This window comes from Gavia stellata, chromosome 6, assembly GCF_030936135.1.
Source record: "Gavia stellata isolate bGavSte3 chromosome 6, bGavSte3.hap2, whole genome shotgun sequence".
Lineage (NCBI taxonomy): Eukaryota > Metazoa > Chordata > Aves > Gaviiformes > Gaviidae > Gavia > Gavia stellata.
Genome location: NC_082599.1, coordinates 51,117,019 through 51,139,205, shown reverse-complemented (window position 1 = coordinate 51,139,205; position 22,187 = coordinate 51,117,019). Strand labels below are relative to the sequence as shown.

At 38.0% G+C, this 22,187-nt stretch overlaps 1 protein-coding gene across 18 annotated transcripts in view; it reads left to right on the top strand.

The window, feature by feature from the left end:
- Positions 1-22,187, top strand: part of CLASP2 (cytoplasmic linker associated protein 2) — a 150,438-nt gene that overhangs the window by 16,580 nt on the left and 111,671 nt on the right. For all 18 annotated transcript variants that reach the window (XM_059818358.1, XM_059818350.1, XM_059818357.1 and 15 more), the window contains exons 3-6: positions 9,417-9,520; positions 12,985-13,076; positions 13,408-13,483; positions 14,985-15,082. In XM_059818358.1, coding sequence (XP_059674341.1) covers positions 9,417-9,520; positions 12,985-13,076; positions 13,408-13,483; positions 14,985-15,082 — 370 coding nt within the window. The remainder of the gene's footprint in view (positions 1-9,416; positions 9,521-12,984; positions 13,077-13,407; positions 13,484-14,984; positions 15,083-22,187) is intronic.

Here is a 22,187-nt window from a genome sequence, read left to right as displayed (position 1 = left end):
GAGCACTCTATCCCCTCATCCAGATCATTGATAAAGATATTAAACAAGACCGGCCCCAAAACTGAGCCCTGGGGAACACTGCTTGTGACCGGCCACTAACTGGATTTGACTCCATTCACCACAACCCTTTGGGCCCGGCCATCCAGCCAGTTTTTCACTCAGCGAAGAGTTCACCTGTCTAAGCCATGAGCAGTCAGTTTCTCCAGGGGAATGCTGTGGGAGTACTTTTAGCTCAGGTTGTAGATGTAACCTCTTTGTTACATCTGGATGATGAAAATTGCTTAGAAGTAGGAAAAAAATAAGCTTCCCACACACACACTTCTACAGAGTCTCCATAGTTATGCATTTGAGAAGAATCAACTATTTTATGCAAACTGCCATTTTAGCATTTTTTTTGTATCTTGGTTATGTCCAATTAGGTCATTGTTTGATGTGAACAGTTAATGAGGTGGTAATCATGTATCGCAAATTGACAATTCATACAGGTGATATGAGGAGAAAATAAAGATCATGGTATCAGGCCTGAAAAGGTTGGGAAGCTTGGAAGCAAAATACTTCAACTAAGTAACGAGGTTCTTATGGCCCCACAGGAGTTCTTAGTAGCATTTTATATGGTAGGCATTTGCATCTGTTTTGGTCAAATAAATGTGAGTATATTATTTTTTGAAGACAAACATAATGGAACTTTTCCAGGCAATTTAATTATTACTTTGAAATATTCAAACTATAGTTAACTTCTCATTTATTGCAGTAAGTTATTGTAGGTACTTGCATTCTCACTGAAGATCAGGATTGCACCGTGAATATAGCAAAGGAAGATGTATATTTAAAACACCTACTTACTTTGTTTTCTGTCTTTTTTTTAAAATACAATGAATCCTATTTTCTGGTGAAGTTTCACTTTCATACCTGTGTTCTGTGATAAAATACCTGGAACCTTAAATGTATTTTTTGTCTTGATAGAGTGTTATGTTTTGGTGACCCTGAGATGTTTTTATTCATGATTCAGAACTTAGTAGATGATGGAAGTATAATAGTGTATTACCCAACTATAACATGGCAAAACATATTTTTCTTTCCCCTGTTTAATTTCCTGTACGGTTATGATGGTGATAGATTTCTTTAAGTGCAGAGAAAAATAACTAATGCGACTGAATACTCACCCCCGTAAGCATTACAGGCTTTTTGCTAACAAGTAAAAAACACGAACGCTTTATTATTTCCATCTTTACAGCCTGCATGTATGCCGTAAATTAGATTTGGGCAAAATCAATACAGTAGTTGTAGGACAGATGCTTTCCAATATTCTGAAGAGCATGTTAGTGATCTTTGAAGTATAATGCCTGATAAGAGACTTAATTTAGTTTCCTAGGCAACAGACTAATGTTGCAGCAACTTTCTTCCAAGGTGTTATCTTTCTGTGATTAACCACATTACACGCTCTCTTCAGCTAGCATCAATGTTCTGGGAACTTGGACACGCAAATTTAGAATCTCTTTTTTAGTGCTTCCACTGAAGATGCTTGAAAATACTTTGCAAGCAATAAATATCAGGGTATGTGTTAGTTCATAAGACTATGTGGCTATATTCTGGAAAAAATAAAGCAGATTAAGGAGTGTTTGAGTGTCACATCTTTCAGTATTTAAAACTACTGCTTGTTCTGTGATTAAAAGAGATTATGTAAGAGTACATAATTACCCTGTCACAATCTCTTTTCCCAGGTGATGGCATTATTAAATTATTATATATCAGAAATAAGAGATAGTAGAATTATGGGCAGATGTGACTGGATGATAGAGTTTCTGGGAAAAGTCTCTACACATACTTTTGTTTTCTGAAAGGAGTGAATGTTATTTTGCCCTCTTGTTATTGTCAAAGGAATGGGAAAGAAAAAGTGTAATAAAGGTATATGGAATCTGTTTCAGTTTTAATGTGGTGTTACTATCATGACATACTTTTCTGCATATATTGAACTGATCATCAGTCTATGATATATAGTCATTCACTTTCACATACAACCTTATAAGATGTTGCAGAATATATTTTAGTTATCTGCAAATTAAAGGAAAGATACTTGACACTTAAAAAAGACCAAACACAGATACACATGTTATATTTATGTATGTACATATATGTGTAAGTCTGAATATAGATACACATTTACACACACAAAAAATATGTTTATGTGTGATAGCAGTGTCAAATTTTTCTTGCTGTAAAAAGAAACCAGTGGGCAAAAACAATTTCGGAAGATAGTTGTAGTGCCATGTACTAAGATTTGAAACCAATTTGAAGTGTTTAAATTCTTTCCCAGATGGCTTCTAGAAGTGATGGAAGAACCTTTAAATTAGACTCTTCAGAAAATGCTCTTTCAAATTTATTGTCATAATTAAGCATGCATGTTGCCTGATTTATTTTAAAGCAGTTGTAAGGACTTGCAATGTGCATTAATTTTTTGAGTGAATTTGGATTAAAAGCATTTGGTACAAGAATTTGTAAATACTTGTTTGATTAAGACTGCATTTAGATAAGTGACACCCAAGTTCTTAATTTTTGCTTTTGCTTCTGCTTAATGATTGACATTTTTCGATGGAGAAGACTTAAATTCACAGTTCAATCAAGATGTGACTCTTCAATAAGTGGTTTTAATGATGTATGGAGAAATGCTTTCCTCAACACCATGAAAACCAAGAACTGTTTTAGCATGACCTACCATGGATATATCATGTAGAAAAATACTGGATCTTCAGGTTTTAGGGACTGACATTTTTATTCTTATTTTTCATTTTTATTAATTTCATTTAAATGTTGATACCAATGGCATGATTTACGGTAGGATTCCAGGTAACAAATGTTTGCAGAACATCTAAACATAAAAGCTGGAATAATTTAGTTTGGAAGGGACTTTAAAGATCATCTGGCCTGTGTCTTTGCTTAAAGTATGGACAACCTCAGATGTTAGACAAAACTTTGAAATTGAAGCAAATAATTCAAGAAATTTAATTGCTCAGATAACATAAAGTAGCTTTTCTATTTATGTGAGAGAAGTCTTGTCTCAAAGATACTTTGTTGCATCTAAATGCAAGTCAGGTGTTTTGCCTGATATCACCTTTTTATTTTACTGCTTATTGACCTCAGGAAAAGCTGTGTTGGATATGTGTTGTAGGATTTTCTTAAACAAGAAAATGCTGAATATTTCAGACTTTTTTTTTTAGAAAAGGCTTTTAGAAGAGACTCCAATATTTGGGTTTTTTTTAATCCAGAATAGATGTTTTAATTGCTTTTATATTTTCAAATTTAACAAAAAGATGAACTTTCTGCAGTATCTCAGAAAATTCTTAAATTTTCTTTGGTTCCCTCTGTAGTTAATGATCATAGCTAACTGTTATAGCTGACTTAAGCTGCAATTTTTTTTTCATCTTGGTGACAGATTCCCTAAAGCTATAGTAAAAATATAAATAAAAATCTGGGCAGCTTTTTAAAGCTCTTTGTTCTGGGTGGCTAGCACTTTATTAGTAGTGGGAATGAATTTTACCTGAAGTGATCCATGCTTGAGTGATAGGCTGTGATTTAGAGTACCACCTGCTTGCTGTCTGTGGACACTGCGTTGTATGACACCTAGAAATGCAGTGCTGTTAAACAAGAGTAGAGAAATCCTAGCCTTCCTTGGTTTCTCTTTGGTTCTAATTAGTACTAGTTCTGTAAAAACCTAGCCTAGAGCTAAAAAAATTCAGAAGATTGACATGAGCATTTATTCTCTGCCTTCTAGGTTTTTTTGCTGGTCTAATACACCTCTTGAAATTCTTTGGACTTGAAGGCTCTCTTATGTTCTTGAGACCGAGATCCTGATAGATTCATGGATGTATGATATACAAAAAAGAAATTGTTTGCTTTTTCCCTCCATTACTGGTGATGAAGAGTGTATCTCATTAATCCCACTAACGCTTTTCTTATTTGGCTCCTGGAGAGACCCAAAGAGGCACATTAATGTCTGAGATGGCTTTTGCTTAAACCTACGGTGGACTGGACTTTATCTTGAGGAGGGGAGCAGTGAGGTCCTTTCTGAGACCCTGCTAATAATTCTTTGCTTAGAATGGTCCTTGGCCTTGTGAGTCTGTCAGACCATCCCTGCTGCTGGCCCCATAGGAGCCTCTGTGGGATTCCTTTCTGTCCTGTGCGTCTTACCCAGAAGAACAGAGACTGCTCTAATTGCAGAGGTATCCATTTCCCTCCCTCCTTTCTAATGGCAGCTGTTTAATGCTGTTGCCTGAGCTGGCAAGGTTTCTGAGAAAACTAGGAAGATGTTGCTGCCTAGGTTTAATCTGGTTCTGCCCTCAAAGCCTTTTCTTTTAATGTCCAAGACAAGAAGTTAGCCTTTTTAGTAACAGAATTTTTGCCAACACTGATGTTGTTTCCTTGGTAAAGATTCTTAGTTGCTTAATGTTTTTTTGTAAGTTTGCAATAGAGCAGACATGGACTATCTGAAGTTGGTTCATAGAAATGTGTAGGCATGAGAGGGTATATGTAAAATGGGCACTTAGAAGAGCGGGTATAAGTGGTCAAGAGAGAAAGAATAGAGAAGGAGCTGTGAGTGATAATACAAACTGAAAAGCTCCATATTTGTGTCATAACAGGAGGAACTCTTGTTAAAGTTTAACAAAAGGAAATTGTTTGTGCTACCTGTGACATTCTTTGCTGCGGGGGGTCATACCGTTAGGCTGCTCAGGATTTTTAAAAATACATTGGGTGCCATTCTAGGCATTCAAATAATCTTCTGTGATTTACTTGTTTATCATTTTCAGTCCCCGTAGAAGAAATCAGTATTTAATCTCTCAAGGCTATACTCTGACTCTTCAGGCTGGTTTTGGCCTTAACTCTTGCATCTACTGTCCAACTGGTGGTGATAAAATCATTATGTGAATTAGTATAAATGAAAATTTATTTAGGTTTACTGAGCCAAGAGAAGGAAGACAAATAATGGAAAAGAAACTGATGGGATAATAACCTTTGTTACTGATATAATAGAAAGATAACTACTATGCAGTTAGAAAGGAAAAAGGCATAAACAGCAGCTCAGATGTAAATAGAAGGTCAGTTTGAGGTGGATCTGGTAGAACTTGTGTGTGCTATAGAATATTTTTACTAACACTTCTGAGTTTTCTTCAGTAATCAAAACCTGTAAAATCACGGTCTAACAATGTAGAAACCTTAACAGGAGAAACTCAGGAGTGGCTGGTAGTGATACCAAACTTTGACAATATGCTAAAATGTGGTGAAAAGGCAAATTGAATGGGATATAGTGCTTCTTGGCTCTGCAAAAAAACCCCAGCAATTGCAAAGGGAATCGGTGTCTCCTAAATTTAGTGTAATGTTTCTCTGCATATCAGCAGAAATAAATAAAAGGAAGAAAGTTGTCATATGTTATTAGGTTTTCCAAAATCCCTTTGAAATAATTAAAGAAACTAGGCAACAGAAGACGAAAGATGGATAAGGTTAATACAAAACAGTAGGAGTGCATGAATCTACTGAATGTGACAAATTGCATACTTCACTGGGTAACTTGTTAGGAGACTAGCACTTTGAATACTGCCTTCATGCATGGTCCTACTTCTCCCTCCTCACCTTTCTTTTAACTCCAACGTAAGTTTCAGATGGTAATTTCTGGTATCGGTCCGCAAACTAGACAAAATGCATATATTTGCACTGCAGCATAAAGAAGGATGCTAATACGATAACACTGATGAGAAAGTATGTAAAACTTGAAAGTATCAGCAAAAATGATTGTTCAGTTGTATTTGGAATGAAGTTGGGGGAAAAAAGCACATTGTTCTTAGTGATGTATTTTCTAGTCATCCATTCTTTGGGATATAGTAGTGCTCTCATTCTAAAGCACAGCCTTGATTTTTGGTAAAGGGCGCCCTTTATTGCAAGTATGACTTCATCTGTTCCTGGTAGGGATAGAAACCTGCCTGAAGCTGGCCAAGGTAAAAATTCTTTTTCTAAAATCTTAGTGCACAAACACTCAGCAGACGCTTCCTATGGTGCCAAAACCTCCATCTGTTTTGGTGGCACCTTTGGAGCCTCCACAGGCCTTTCCTGTTGGCCCAGTTCCAATATACTACTTAGCTCGTGTTTTTGATTGACATATGTCTATCATCTTGAATGTCTGAGTATGTCCTCAGTTCACCTTGTAAACAGACAAATACTGGTACAAGGGGTGTTATGGGCTGTGAGGGCGAAACAGTGGTTGGGGTAGTGAGTAGGCAAAGCTGGTGCTTTCTAGTGACAGCACTGGCTTATCCTGATGTAGAGCAAAAGCCTGTGTTGTACTGTCATCTCTGATGCTCAGCTCTAATTGCTGCTTTGGGCTTAGGCGAGGTTTCTGGTGAGAACTCAATTTCCTGTGCTCTGTGATTTTTTGGCCAGGCAGGACTAGAGAGGAGCAAGGAGAGGCCAGGAAGCTTGGAGTAGGGAAAAGAGAAGGGTGATGAGCAAAACAGGATGCTGGGATGGACCTGAGTGTCTCAAATGTCAGAATTTTTAGGTGCGGAAATGTTTTCCACTCTTTCATAGAAAGGGCAGCTAACACAGTTCAGCTATTTTTCACTATAGCTCTCCCTAGACGTGTCTAACATTTGGAGAAAAAGTGATGAAAGCATTAGGAATTCAAATTTAAATGTTTGGTGGAGATCCCCTTCTGGTTGAGCATTCTGAAGCTTCATCAACAGGCAACCAACTTCAAATAATTTCCTATTGGAGCTTATTCTGACAGAAATGGTGAACTACCAAACTGAAAAACAGCTGCTGGTTGCCAGCATTCAGCAGCCTAACTTCATTTGTCTTATGCAAACAGAATATATCATGCCTTACGGGGTCTTACAGAAACTTGAGGTTTAGGGGGGAAAAAAGTCAAGCCTGAAGACGTTTGGGCTCTTTAACAGCTCCCACAGCAGGTTGTCCTCTGTCAGAGCTTCTTGAATGACAAAGGCTGGCATGTTCAGTAGCTACGCACACTGAAATCTGCAGGCTGTGTCATAGCTTAGTTTAACTCAATGACCTCACCTCTGTTCAGCGGCTTCTAGTAGCTGTTCTCTGTGCTTGCCTTAGTGATTTGAGCAGAGCCCGGGTATCTGCGGCTCCGTCAACTGACTCAGCGTGCTAATTAGTCACAAAGGAGCCGTGTTCCCGCAGGGCTGGCGCTCGCTGTGTTTCCCTCCGCTGGAACAGCTTCTCAGTGGCTGTGTTTGTCTCCTTCTCTGTAAAGCAAGAGTTACCTTCAGCTGCCCAACGCTCAGGTTAATGTAGCAGACCTCACCAGTAACGTATGGTATAGGTAAAAGGACAGTTTTCAAGTGCTGAAAATAGTAATGAAAAATACTGTTGGGAAGAAAAATGTAATCAGTAATTACATGAGTGATTGGAAATTTAGGGGAGAGATCAGCTGTGTACTCCCAAAATTCGCTTCTCGAGTTCTGGATGTTTCTTCTGTATTCACAAAATGGAAAAAAACCCCACCAAACAGAACAAGAAACCCCAACCTAAACCAAAACAAAACAACAATCCTACACCAACAAAACAACAACAAAAACCCCCAAAACAAAAAACCCCAAACCCTTCTCTTCGAACTGTAAAATGAAGGTAGCTGTAATAATTTATTCAGAGGAGAAAGGGAAGAGAAGGTAGGTGAAAGATGCAAAAACTTGATGATGGTAGCTAAAGATGTCAATGGAATATCTAGAGCCAGTAGAATTAAATACTCCGATTAGGACAATTACAAAATGGTCAGATACAAGAGGAGGGGAAATTCAAACTTCAGCAGTGTATTTGTCCAGCAATAATCATGGTACAGAAACGGCTGCTGTTTTTAATATAGGAACAGAGGACTGAGGAGACCTCCCGAGTTACTGAGTCTGTTCCCTTTCTTTTGCTGGCAATGCTTTTGTTTAGTTATTACTATAAAATCATTAAGTACTGTTAAACTTCTTTCAGAGCTCCCTTTCAAAAAATAGGACGATACAGTTATTTCTTCTGTGAGTAGAATAGGAAAATTAATTTTACAGCAGTCAGCAGCTGAGAGAGATCAGGCAGCAACTGTAAAATACTCTCAGATGATCAGAGAGGTAACTCCAAATGCAGCAAAAAGTGATTTTAGCTGTTACTGCATCTTTTTTATTGTTGCTGTTGGAATATGAGCAAGTCTCCAAAAGACTCAAGGCAAACATTATGCTGGTTTTAGAAGTTTGGAATAAATGGCATGGTAATTGCAAACTTAGCCCCAGCTTAACTAGAGCGCGGGAGCAGAAAGATGGGCTGGGTGGGTATTGTGGTCTTGTGTCGGGTAAGTTCCACCTAGATTACGTGACTGATCCTTGCAGCTCTTAGGAAACTGTGGGTCAGATCAGAAACAAAAGCTAATGCAGAAGGTTGAGCTGTTGACAGGTAAATGTTACTGTCTGCACGTGACACCGCTTTTTCTAGGCGATGTTCCACATGCTTATGCTAACTTTAAAAGCACTGTCCCGCGGGAGATGACATCTCTGCCGATTCCATGTCAGTTGTGCTTCCTGAGGGAAGGCGGCGCAGTCGGCGCCGTCACCTCTCTGTTTGAAGAACTGGTATGGAAAGCGCTGGGGGGAAGAGTCTCAAAAGCGTGTGTGTGGGCCCCGGATGGAGGACTGGGAGCCAGTGCAGCAGGATGTCTTGCACGGCGCTGACTTAAGTGTTCATTCAGATAACTTTCCTAAATACCGTAAGGTTGATTTGTTTATCAGATGTAATTAGAAACTTCTCTCTGGATAAGCAAATGAAAAGAATTGGTGAGTCCTTTCATTTTGAGCGAGTTCCGATTTTTAGGATGTGAAATCATCAGCTATCATGCCGTTTTAGTTAAATACTATTTGAGGACACCTGTTTTAAAATAGTAGCTTTTCCTGATACTTTACTGAAGTAAGGCTCAGCTTCCAGAAGATACACCGTGTGAATAGGAGGATTTAAAACTTGTAAATTTTTTGTAATTAAACAGCAAAATCCTACTGATTTGAAAATAGTCCTTTTTCCTATCCCAATTCTTCCTCACACCCTAAGTCCTAGCATTATTTTTCAGAAAAGCCAGGCATTCAGAAGCTACTAGCATACTTTTTGCAGATTAAACTGAAGTCATTCATACAGTTTTTAAGATGGGAAGCTTTCTTTTTAGCCTTTTGGAAGATACTGTTTTCTTCAATTTCAGTCCAATGTATTTGCTGTTAGTCTTGTAACATACTCAGAAATCCGTTTGAGACTTTAAAATATTTTGATCAGATTATTTTTTTTAATGAGATCTATCTTAAATCTGTTTCAGGAAATATCTTTAAGTATTAGAAAAACTTCACTGGGTGTTTAATCTTTTTTCCTTTTTTTTGTTTCCTCTCCTGTAGTTCTCCTGCCTTTGATAGATCGTATGGGAGATGCCAAAGACCAAGTTCGAGAGCAAGCACAGAATCTTATATTGAAATTGATGGACGAAGCAGCACCGCCCATGGTATGATTACTTAATGTAGATTCAGATGTAGGCCTCTAGTGAGCTTATGACTTATGCATGAGCTTGACTTTGAATATGTCACAATGTTATGGCGACTGTTAATGGTGTAAATGTTAAAGATATTCTTAATGGATTGACACTGATGCATTGTTCAGCTAAAGATAAAAATCTGGCACAGTGCAGTTTTTGCATATCGTAGCTAAATTGTGAGTAGATGTTTTCATGTTGTGTGGCAGGACTTTGTTAATTAAAGCATGTTTGAAGAAATCTCCTGGGTTTGAGTTTGCATAATGAGAATAAATAAGTTTATTTAGCTCTGAATTTATTTTAAAAATTAGCTTGGTACTTGAACACGTAGAAGTAGTCCCGCAGTTGAAATGGTGCATTCTAACTTAGAAAATCTGGCTTTCTAGATGTACGACAAACATTCTGTGTGAACCTTTGACAAACTGAGGTGGGGATAAGTTTGCCTCTGCCTCGTCATCTTAGGTTGAAGTTTGAGTTAAGCAAACCCTTTTACAGTTCTTAGCACTATGTGGCTTCCAAGTGCTAAATCTTGTACCTCTACTGTGTGAGTCTGAAAAATGTAGGATTGTTTAACAGGATTGTATTGTTTGAGCAATGATGTTATTTGGAACTCTGGAGACCCTGTTTGTCAGTAGGAACTGTTACTCGAGTTTTTAATTTCTGAAGAAAATCTGTTTCTAAGTGCAGAAGTTAATAGGGAACATCTCATTTTTTGTGAACGAAAATAAGGTTCTTTAACATGCTAATTCCTGGTTTTGTTTATTCGTAGATAGAGGTTTGAATGTTTGTGTGCAGGGAATAAGATTTTGCAGACTTCATCTGCAGTGAGAAAATTGTTTGTGATTGCTTTGTTTGCCTGATAGGAAAAACAGGTAGCATGTTAGGCAACTATAGAAACATTTCTCTCCCTTCAAGCATGAGGAATTTTTTTTCTCACATGATTTGGTCACAGATCTGAGTGGGATTTAGGCATCAAATTCTAGTAGTCATCGACAAAGACATGCCTTTGCCTTTTCACGAGATCTAGTTTTGATAGTATTCATTGATAGGAGACATTGCAGCATTTTTTTCATGCCTAAGTGCAAGTAGTTCTTGAGTGACGTGTTCCTGCGCCCAAGATGCTCTGAAGTACCTGGCATGCAGACCTGAAAGTACACCTACTTCTACAGTAATAGCATTTGGATAAATGCACAGCAGAGCATCTTGGCGACATATTCATTTGGACAACTGCTGATAAAGAATGTGGCGGTAGTTGATTCATGCTAGGCCCTCATCATGAAAGAGTTTTAGATTACAAGTCTGTCTCTCAGTTTCTGAAGAGTTGTTAGGTCTGTGAGGTCATGGAAGGAAGCTTCCATACTCTTTGAAGGTTACCCGCAGTGCCGGAAAGAATATAAGGTTCATGAGATCCAAGGAACAGCGTGCGTAAACAAAGGGAGGTAAGACTCTTCTGGTAGCTCCCCTAGGGTGGGAGAAACCTGGCTTCAGGTGTCTGCTCCCAGGACAGCTTATGTATCATTAAAAATTTGGATGAAAAGCATCAATCATCCTCACAGCAGGGACCAGAACAGAGAAGTCTTTACTGTGCCTCCAACACTGAAATACAGAATTTTAGGCTACCTTTTCTGCAGAAGAGAAACATCCCTTTGGAAGAGTTGGGTGGAAACCTTTTCTAGGGCTAAGACCTCTAAGTTTCTTCCTGATGAACTCATCTTGTCTGTTCTAGTATGTTGCTGAATAGTATTTTATTTGTCCTGTTGTCAGTTCCCTTTTCTCGTTTTAAGTGTGTTTGGTGTGGGTTTTTTTGTGAGAGAGAACTAACTAGGTGTAGCTGGTTATGGGCAGGAAAGTATAAAAATAAGAATGTAGGTGGTATAAATGCATGAATGGGACACGGGGAGGTTTACCCAAACTGTTGCTAGCAAGTTGTGAGAGTTGAAATTTCTAAGTAGCCATTTGAATTTCTCTGTTTAGAAGAAGTCAGTTCTTAAAGTAGGGTTAATTTAGTGAAAGACTAAACTTCTCTTCAGTCTGCTTTGTTTTAGTACTCTACAGTTACCTTTCTACCTGTATTTTTGTACACTTAGCAAGGAGGTTTCCTTTTTTCCGTGTTTGTCTGGGACAGTGCGTTAACGGGAAGGATGTTTTCTTCTGTAAAATCCTGTTCTTTGTTGTTAAGCTGTGCAGTTTTGGCAAGCCTTATCCTGCTTGTCTAAGGTTTGTTTTCTCTAAATGTAATGAAGTATAAAACAAACAAACAAGAAACCACAGATGGGACAAAATGATCAAGCAAGGCTCTAATTGGAAAATTTTACGTCTGCTGTGAAGTGTGCTACCTCATTAATAAGGAGGATGCAGTATTCCCTGCTCTTACGCTGCCTGTTTTTGTTGCTCGATAGCTGTTTGTGAGGGTGTGTGTGGGTTTTTTGGGTGTTTTTTTTTCAGAAAGCTGAATACGATTGCAATAATTTGTATCTAAAACATTTTAGCAGATCTGTATGGAATTGTTACATGCTGCAGTTGCACCACTTCGGGGGGAGGAATGAGGGTGGTGCCCAGGCTGCAAAATGTGGTCTTGCCAGTGTGCAGCCATCACTAGGCAACGCTCCCGCAGATGCTGGCTGAGGCTGTCATGGCAGCGCTGCAGCTGGGGCAGTGGCAGTTCCAGTCTCTGCATCTGCTCCGGAATACCACGGAGAATCCCAAGTCTCGTAAGCTTCATGTTTACGCTTTTTACACCGTAACGTACAGCTAGAGAACGACAAGGAGATGGAAAGGTAAAAAGATAAGCTCAGGAGGGAAAGACTTAACGGCAGGCAATGAAAAACGAGTGCACCAGAAGGTAAATGAGGGTTTAGTGAGCCAGAGAATAGTACCGCAGGAAGCGGCACCAGCACAAAAGGAGAAACGAAAGCAGAACAAAAATGGAAGCAAAGGAATTAGAATGAACAGGCAAGAAATAATTGAAAAATGAAGAAACAAATTCAAAGCAAAAGTAGGGAGAAGTGGACAGCAGGGGTATGGATAAGGACAAGCTAAAATAGATGAGAGGAAATTTTGGCAGGCAAACAGCATGTGAACCGAAAAGAATATAGCAACTTCTGCTTGAGTCAGTAGTTTGTAATGTTAATGTTTGGTTTGTGTGCGTCAACTGTAACAATTCTGTATGTTTTCAAGAGCTGTTTCTCAAGGAATAAAAGTACTTAGCTAGGTTTCTGAAGGTTGTTCTTTAGAAATTGTTTTTGGCATAGGAATAATCTGTGTTCCATACTGTGCATTTTACAACTTAATTTTATCTGAGAAGTGCCTTTACTTTTCCAGTGGTCCTATCTTCTGTTATTTTTTTGCAACTATTATCAATGTAATTATAAAATATGGCTACAATTACATTGTATTATGCTCATGGTAATCAAAGACAATTATTTCTGTTTTTATAGTACATTTGGGAACGCCTTGCTGTTGGTTTTAAACACAAGAATTACCGATCCCGAGAAGGAGTGTGTTTGTGTCTTACTGCTACCTTAAACATGTAAGCTTTTTGTTTCTATGGAGACGTAAGAGTTCTATCCTTCTTCTGAATGTCATATTTCTCTGAAACAAGTACTTCAGGAAGTCTGATTCAATTAAACTAATAAATAGGAAAAATCAAACAGCTTAACTGCTGAGCTTTCCAAAAGAAAGACTGAAGGTATAGTATTTTCGTCTTATTTAAAAGTAGGCAAAGGATAGTGAGAGGAACGGAGCTTGATTGATGTAAGTTTGTATTTTATCAATGCTAAGCTAAAAGTTCACTTGTGCATAAAATGTTTTCTGTTCTTCTGTTAAAAAAAAAAACAAACCACATTTAACTTTTTTTTTAGTTATGGTGCACAACCATTAATCCTCAGCAAGCTGGTACCCCATCTGTGTACAGCGTTTGGTGACTCGAATAGTCAGGTAAGGATTTACTTACTTACCGGTGCTTCAACAGCTATACTTTAGCAGAGGAATAAAAGCAAAATAAATGTAGGCATTTAAGAAAAGCTGATAGGCTTGCTTGTATACAACAGATCATTATTTTCTACCATGAGAAACAATAAACCCATTTTCTTCTGAATCAGTCCATCCCTTGGAAGATGAAAGTAGAGTTGCAAAAGCAGCAGTGTTGCAATATACTGGCCCCTTTAGTTTTGTCTTCAGAGACTGAAACTAGTCATTACTGAAAATAGTTTTTTCTTATAGAGCATGTTGAAATAAAAGAAAAAGAATGTATTGACAGGAAGAATTGCCTCCAGAAGGAGCCCCTGCATGAGAGCTGTAATACTCTGCCAGATTTTCTAAAGATAACATTATCATGTGCAGGACAGGTAATAATTTCCGAAATGGAACCCAAATGGTATTTGAGCACATGCAAAGACTGTTGTTAAAATCAGTTAATTAAGCAAAACCAACTGCAGTGGAAGTGAGGATGTAGTTCATAATGGTGACATCTGAACTTCAGAAAATCTTCAAATGGAAGTGCATAAGATCTCTCTTGATTTATCTGAACTTATGTCTGAGAGAAAAGACTAAGAATACAGTAAGGAAGAAGGCAGCATTGGTAGGAGATGGGCACATAAACAGGATACATCTTTATGCTTATTTTCTGGGTGCAGCAAAGTCCTTGTCGTCGCTGTGTACCGTAGCATTGTTCTATTCTGGAGAACATCTGTTAAGAATTTGTCTTGTTTGATCATTAGTAAAGATGTAGTTTGTATCTTGATAGAGCAATTGTGGGTTTAGTTCGAACTGTTACAAAAACAAAGTAATTCCAGTAATTCTTTATAGAGAATAATGGCATTTACTGACATTTTGGCAGTTTTTATTGTGATGATGATGATGTTTAAATTTTTTAAAGAGGCACCCTGTCTCCTTGCTTTAACTGTTCTTTCGCCTTCCCCTGTCTTGTCTTACTCCCTTTCTTGTGCTTATGTGATGCCACGTGATTCCTGTTGAAGGAATTAAAGAAAACACTCATCACTTTGGCCCACTCTTATGGGCAGTCAGGTCCTTAGTTTTCCAGAAGGGCCTCACTGCATGGAGAAACAGATGAAAGCAAGATGAAGGGTCAAGCCTGCAATGCAGGGACTAGCTTTTGGAAGTATTGCCTACTGTGATAGTCCTAAATAAAGCACATTTTTTCCACAAATATTATTCTTATGTCAATCCCAGAAATTCCCTCTAGAGCTGTTATTTCTAGGATTTTTCATTTACCATCTGTAATGCTCTAACTTGGAACAAATACCATCTTGAAATAACAGTTTTATTTCCTTCCCCTTCCATCCTCACTATTTCAACTGTTTTGTGAAATGAGTTGGCATGCGGGTTGATAGAAACTGGAAGATTAGTGGGTTGTCAGCAAAATGTTGTTGTGATTTCTGTGACCCTGAAATTAACAACTTAAACTCTGCGTTCACAGGTGAGAGATGCTGCCATACTAGCCATTGTAGAGGTTTATAGACATGTGGGAGAGAAAGTACGACTAGATCTTACGAAGAGAGGAATTCCTCCTGGAAGGTAAGTTAGCTGTTTCGATTTTCTGATCCTGAGCCATTCTGTGTTACTGTTCTTTATCAGAACTTTAAACTCACTAAAAACTTTGTTTTAAAATTGTTAACGATTTTTATTTTATCTTCTAGTTAGTTTTTCTTCCATCGTGATGTTACTAGCGTTCCTGACTTTCTTTTGCTGTTGTCTTTTCTGCTTGGAAGAGGCATACAGGTGTATGATGAAAAGCAGACTTGCATTTACCAGTTAAAATCTCCTGACTTTAATTGAAGCTGAGAGCTGGACAGTAGTAGAAAAATGTTTCAAAATTAAGCAAATATATAGTGAGTGCAGTGGGGAAATAATTAGAAAATACTTGAATATATACATCTTGTTCCTTACTCTAGAGCTGCTGTTTAGACTCAACATAGAAGAGTCTCAACTGAAGCACTTAATACTTTTCATGTATTGTGCATGTGTGAGTGTGCAACTACTTTCTTGAAGACAGTTCTAATGGAAACACTGTCCTCCCTTGCTCCTTACTATTACATCAGACCAATCCTTTCCACCCTAGATGCTTGCTTAGGGGCTACAGTTGGATGAGAGAGAGGTGCTTTTCAAAATAACTACTTCCCAGTTCTGAAATTGCAATTCTGTGGTTCAGTGAGAAGGGAGTATTCAAAAGGAGTTTTCATTGGTCTGTTACACACGCTGTCACAGGACACCAGATGTTTCTTGCAAAAAGTGCAAGGAAGTTTTGAAAATGTATACTTCATCGGTCCCTTCTCTTCCTGAAAAGCAATTCCGGTCTTTAAAGGCTGGTCTGTGTTGTGTGTAGATTAGTTTACATGAAATAAAAGTAGCCATTGTTTTGTTGCTACCTTGATAAGGATTTGTTTAATTAAGAAAGCTAGACAGAGCTTGAAACTGTACTTACTGGGAAAGACTGTTTATACAATAAAATCTTTCAAGTTCCTTATTAAAACAATTTACACTTTTTAAAATGTGTTAACTCCTTATCAATTAACATACCACTTGACTCTGAGTCTTCATCTCACTTCTTGATTTTGATAAAGCTGAACATATGTATTACATGGTGTCAGAGAGAATATCAGAATGGATACTATGCTTCATCAGACCCTTCTAAAAAACTGTTAGCCCTAGTTTTTAATTATGATGTATCAAAATATCATAGGAGAGTGGTGTTGAGCTTATTGTTTCACATTCCAGGCAGAGTTCAGCCCATTCGGACAAAAGCTTACCCTGCCTATGGGAATGGGAAGTTGTACACATTCTCTTCTATTTAATGGCTGTCACAATTTTAGACTATGAAGAGACTATATGGTTACCACAGAAGTTTAAGCTGTATTATTATTAGTTACAAAATTTGAGTTTCTTAGCAGATAACTGGAATATATCAGAGAAGATCCTTCTTGCATTAAGATAGGGTCTTGGACATCTTTTGGAACAGAAAATAAGAGCAAAAGAGTGCAGATAACAACAGCCTTTGTTTGTACTATGAATGTTGGGTCTGACCATAAGTTTAGGTTCAGCACTCCTCCTGTTCACATTTCCACGTGACACAAACTGACTGAATCTTGGGATCCAAATAGGATTAAACACTATAGGAGCTTTGTATCCTCAGGGCAATCAACAGCTTCTAATTTAGTTGCAGTAGGTGCCAGATTGTTATTTCTAATGTCTGAATCAGTTGAATACAAAATTCCCCCCATCTGAAAGCAAGCATAGTTGTACCATTTGTATTTACATAAAGGAGCAAGGCTCTACGTGTTAAACAGGTTTTTGCCACTGAATCTCAAAAGTTTTGCACCTGACAGTCAAGGCTGGTGTAAAATAACACATGAGCTGAATCTCAGTGCTGTGTCCTCCACAGTAGTCTTAAGGTTGGGAGGAAGGGGGGGAGTTATGATTTACTTCAGTTGAGTGTGAGGCTACTAATCTCTGTCTCATCCATCGCTGACGGAAAGCAGAGTTCCTGTGGTCTCCTCTTATTCCTTCCCACAAGTAACAGGGCGGTTGACAAAGCTCAGGAAAGACAGATTAGCTCTATGGTAGCTCCGACTGTTGTTTCTTCAGAGGCAGACCTAATTTAAGCCTTTTCTTCCCCAGTGCCTGTCAGAAGTTCTCCCTTCACTTAGATGCATTAAGATATCTATGTGGTTTTGCAGGAGCTGTGATCCGTGGGAAAAAACTTTTGATGCAGAGTATCATATTGTTTTGGGGGGAATCTGTGTTCATATTTGTGTCTGGGTAGGTTTTAAGGGTTTTAAGTATTATGGATAATCTGTGGTTCAGACACAGCTGCTTTCAGTTGTTGAGTTCAGCCTTAAAGAACTGCACTGCAGCTCCTTCACTGTATGACAGTGCATTAAAAATGGTGTGTAAACATAAATACTAGCAGAAAACCCCATTGCTTCAGTATTTGGTTCACATGTGATATAATAGAATGTAGGCTTGTTTAGTTTGCATAATCAATTACGCATTAGAGATCTGTGTGTTGCTGCTTGAATGCACTCGGCCCTAAAGTACAGCTCATGTCTGCTGAAAGGAAGACGGCAAAGTTAATCAAGCATTGTTTTGAGAAATTGTTCCACTTCCTTAAATATGCTAATAGTATATACATGTTGGGTCTATGTAAAGCCAAATGTAGTTAGTAATTTAGTAATAGCAGGTTTAAAAGGTTTTGTAATCTGCACCTGGTAGGTTTGCCTTTGAAAATACTGGATTTTCTAGAGAAGGTTATTGCATCTGTTAGATTCTAGGTATTCAATAAAAGAAGATGGGATCTTACTTTTGTAGTTCGACTCTACTTGCTACTACTATATTTTTCTTCAGTGCATTTTTATTCTTTACAGACATTAATTTGTGAGTTTGTTTATAAATAAAATCAGTGAGTTCCTCTTTCTGTTTGTTATTTTTCAACTTAATCTTAGAATAATATTGTGGTTTTTGTCTGAAGTACATTCCTTTTTCAGAAAAATCAGTATCAAGACAGCACTTGGAAATCTGGATGTTGTTTTCCCTTTTGTTAAAGTTGCTGCTAAAGAGGTTTGATAGTCTTTGGTATCGGGCCTTTAAGCATTAGTGTTAATACATTCGTGAATACTGAAAGTGGATGTTAGATTTCTTGTTCCGTGAGCCAAGAATAGTGAACAGGTTTTGTTCTATATGGGCCTAATTGAATTTGTTACAGTATGGAATTTGGTGTGGCTGGTCTTTCCTGGATGGAAATAGTGTATGTGGCTCTGGGTAGCAGCTGCTTAGTCTGAGTGTTAAAAGCTTTTAAAGATCTTTCAGGAAGTCATATGACAAATTTTCTCATTGTTACTTGAGAAACATAAATGTATAAAACCAGTTATTTGTTTAGTTCTTATGTCTAAGGCCACAACTTCACATCCTGAAATGTTAAAGCGTTTTGCAGTATGCATTTCTGAACACTGCATTTTATGTGGTATGCACATTTTACTTATCTGTCTAGTTCATGTTGTAGATGAGGTCCATCTGTATGTCCAGATGTGGACACATGTCTGTGCAAGATCTTTTTTTTTGGAAGGAGGAAGTAAGGAGAAAAAAGTGCAAGGTTTCATATGGGCCATTTCCTGCTTTAGACTCACTTTGGACATGAAGAACAGACCAGTTACCATCCTTTCTTCTTCCTTACCCTCCTGCTATTGACAGGGGAGTGGTGCTTTTTTGCCTCTTCATCACAAGGTCCAAACTTTTAGGTATACCCCTCTGCCTGTCATGCAAACAGTTAAACTCTGTCAAGTATGGTCATAAGTAACAGCTTTTCAGTCTAGAAGTATAGTGCATGTTCTTCGCTAGCATCTGCGTTTCCACGTGCGTGCATGTCAGCTCATGCTGTGTCTTAGAAGGGTACGTATTCCGCTCATTGAACATAATTACCATAGTATGTTAATCCTTTGATAGAGACCTGTCACCTGCCATAGGAGAGGGTTTAGCAGATTGCCAGGAGCCCCTATTTAAAGTGCTACAAATTCATACATTCATTCATTCATTCACTGAGACAGCAACAATCATCCAACCCATGCAGAAGTGGCTTGCTGTCCTGAACATGTTTTTCGTCAGTGGGGATTTTTCCTTCCATATGTGAAGTTGCGGAAGACCTGTCTGTGCTGTTTCGGAGAAAGAAGATAATATTTCTATTCACCGGTGACATAGTATTTCTATTGAGTGATGACTTCACTGATTGATTATGCATGTCATATCCAGACTTGGGCTTGCAGATATGAGATAAAGGAGTAATAAGGCTGCTGTTCTCAAAGAACGTTCATCATTGCTGATGACGGTCAAACAAGTCTTCACCCAGCCTTGTAAACTTTCTTGGATTCCTCTTGGCCAGACTGTTTTGCCAGGAGCAGAACTCCTGTAAACATTCTCAAATTGATCATGGTTGCAATAATTTTAGAGAGCTTAGCCCATACTACCTTGCTGCCTGTGGCTGTGTGAAGAAATATGAGAAGAGAAGACGGTAGCATGAAGAGCTGGGTGCGAGGAGAGGGAGGAAGAAACTTGTTGTGAGAGTCGTTGCAAAGTAGTAGTTACAGTTCTGTAAGCTGTACTAAAGAGAGGGTTGGATCTACAGTAGTGCTTGACCATTTTGTCAGCTGTGTTTTACTGGATTTTTTTTTTCATAATTATGACGAAATACTATAGAATGTGCCTCTGGTCATAAAGACATGTTTTGAAAGCTTTAGGAGTGGCAATACTGTGTTGTTCTCCAGCCTGCACCACTGACTATACAGCATCCAGTGCTGACAAACGCATTTTTTAATGTTCATAGTAAGTGCTTTATCAGATACTTTGCCCAGAGTGAGAGGCAACATGTGTATTATTACAATGCATTTATAAGGAAGCATTTAATTTTTCTCTTCTGTTTAAAAAGCTCAGGAAAGCATTTTTGAAAACTTGGTTCAAAAGAGCAGGAAATATTTTTTTTTCTTTTGATTCTCTAAAATATGTGTGCCAAATGCATAATGTCGGCCTAACAGGATATGAAAATTAAAGCGAAATTTTAAAGGAAATCTGTTAATCTCTCTAGTCTTCATGTTCAGTTTCTCTCAGGATAACAGTTTCAGCCTTTCAGATGTAGTGTTAAGTCGTCCTCATTAACTAGGCAGACTGTTAATGCGGTGTTTAGTATGGAATCCAGCAGTGTTGAGGGGAACTCACAGTCACTGGTACACGGTAAAAGTACTTCCTCTGATACATATGAAATAAATGCATTAACTTCGTTTTATGAAAGCAAGATGGAATAATGTATTACTGTTTGTATTGATTCTTGTGTGAACTCTTCACTTTGTACATTTGAAAGCACATAGCGTGTTAATGGGATTCCATGTGTCATTAGTAAATGCTAGTACCTGAAAAGCATTTCATATACTAACTGTAGTTTTACTTTTTCAAGTTTAAGTGCAAAAAACCCCATTTCAGTATAAATTGCCTTTGGTTTACAAATTGACCTTTTCATTAAAAGGCTGAGGTTTAATATTAAAAGCAGGGTAGCCTGACATTTGTGAATTGCTGCCATTGCAGATGTTTTGCTGTGGCTGCAATGGTTGTAAATGCAATGGTGGTGCAGAAGGGAGAGGATAGTAAGTTCCAGACAGAAGACTGACAAGTGCACTAAGGGAAGATTATGCAAATGACAACTGAGCTACATACAGCATTGAGATAAGTTGAGATGGTAGAATAACTGCTGGTTTGTGTTATGGGTTATTGAATTGCACAATTAAGGGGTTTTTTGTTTTGGTTTTTTTAGATGCTTGCAGTAGGTAGACCTTTTTGTGGAATTCTCAGCTGAATCTGGGTAGTTCTTGTTGTGGACCTGATTGAAGTATTTGGAAAGTAAAAATAACATGTTGTAAGAGTCCTAAAATGTTGGAAAGTGTGGGGAAAGGCTCAGGCTTTTTATACTGTTGTCCGGCTGCGTTTCATGATTTTTATCACATTCTTTATTATTAGATAAACGAGGTATCAGTGGATGAAAGGGGTATGTGGTGTGTCAGAGAAGGCAGACTGTGCACAGTGAGAGTGCACAGCCTCTCTACACAGATCATTGAGTAGAAGTGGTGTGTGCATAAGGAAATGTTGAAGTTAAATCTTTGTGTGACCTTGACTTTGCTCCTTTATGTATTGTGAGAATTTTCATACCCAGGCACTGTTCTTATCCTTTTTTGTTTGTTTGTCTTAAAATAGTTTGGATTGTGAGTTTTAAATGGAGCCTTTCAGTATTTGCTCTTTTAGCAAAATTTGAGTTGGGTGATACAGTCTCTAGTACTGGTAACGTAGCTGAATTGTACCTGTTTGGAGAGTTGCAGACTATCATGAGATTTGTAGTTCATAACTCTCTGCATTTAAGGTCAGGATTCAGGCCTGCTAGTCTTGTAGCTAAAACTTCATGTGCATTTTAGGTATTACCGTATTCTGAGTAGTCTGAAATGCAGAGAAGTCTTTGGAGAAATATAAGAAAATGTTCTCAATTGTTTGCAGTTGAACAGTGAGTGTATTGTGTCAGTACAAACCCATTGCAAGCCTGTGGGCCACATTTTTTCTGTGAGATACTTCCACTGCTTTTATTGAGTTTTCTGCAGAAGTGATGAGAAATGGCTGTTGAAGTGTTTTGCCAGCTTTCTTGCTTGAATAGTATTTTCTACCTTGCGGGACTAGATTGCAACTCTAAAGTTTTGGGGGTTTTTTTGGGTTCTTTAGGTTGTTGGTTTTTTTGCTCTTTACATGTAGCTAAGCACTTGCAGTGTGTTTTCTATTGTGAGGGTTTGAATTAGTGGTGTGTGTGTTGAACGTAACTAAAGTGTTTAGTGTACCTTAAGTTTAGAAAATACTTCCTTTTTTTTTTTGCTGTGGAAGTGCGAACTACCACAAAAGTAATTTCCTCAGTTTCGTTATGAAAATTTGACGAACAGAAATTTTGAGGAAAATTAGTAATTGTCTCAGAACAAATTAAATAGTAATCCCTGGGTTTTTTTCCCATGGGAACATTCCATAGTTCAAATTGTTGCCTTTTAGTGTTGCGTATAAATAGACTAATATGACAGTCATCTGAACCCAATATATACTATTATTGAACCTGAAC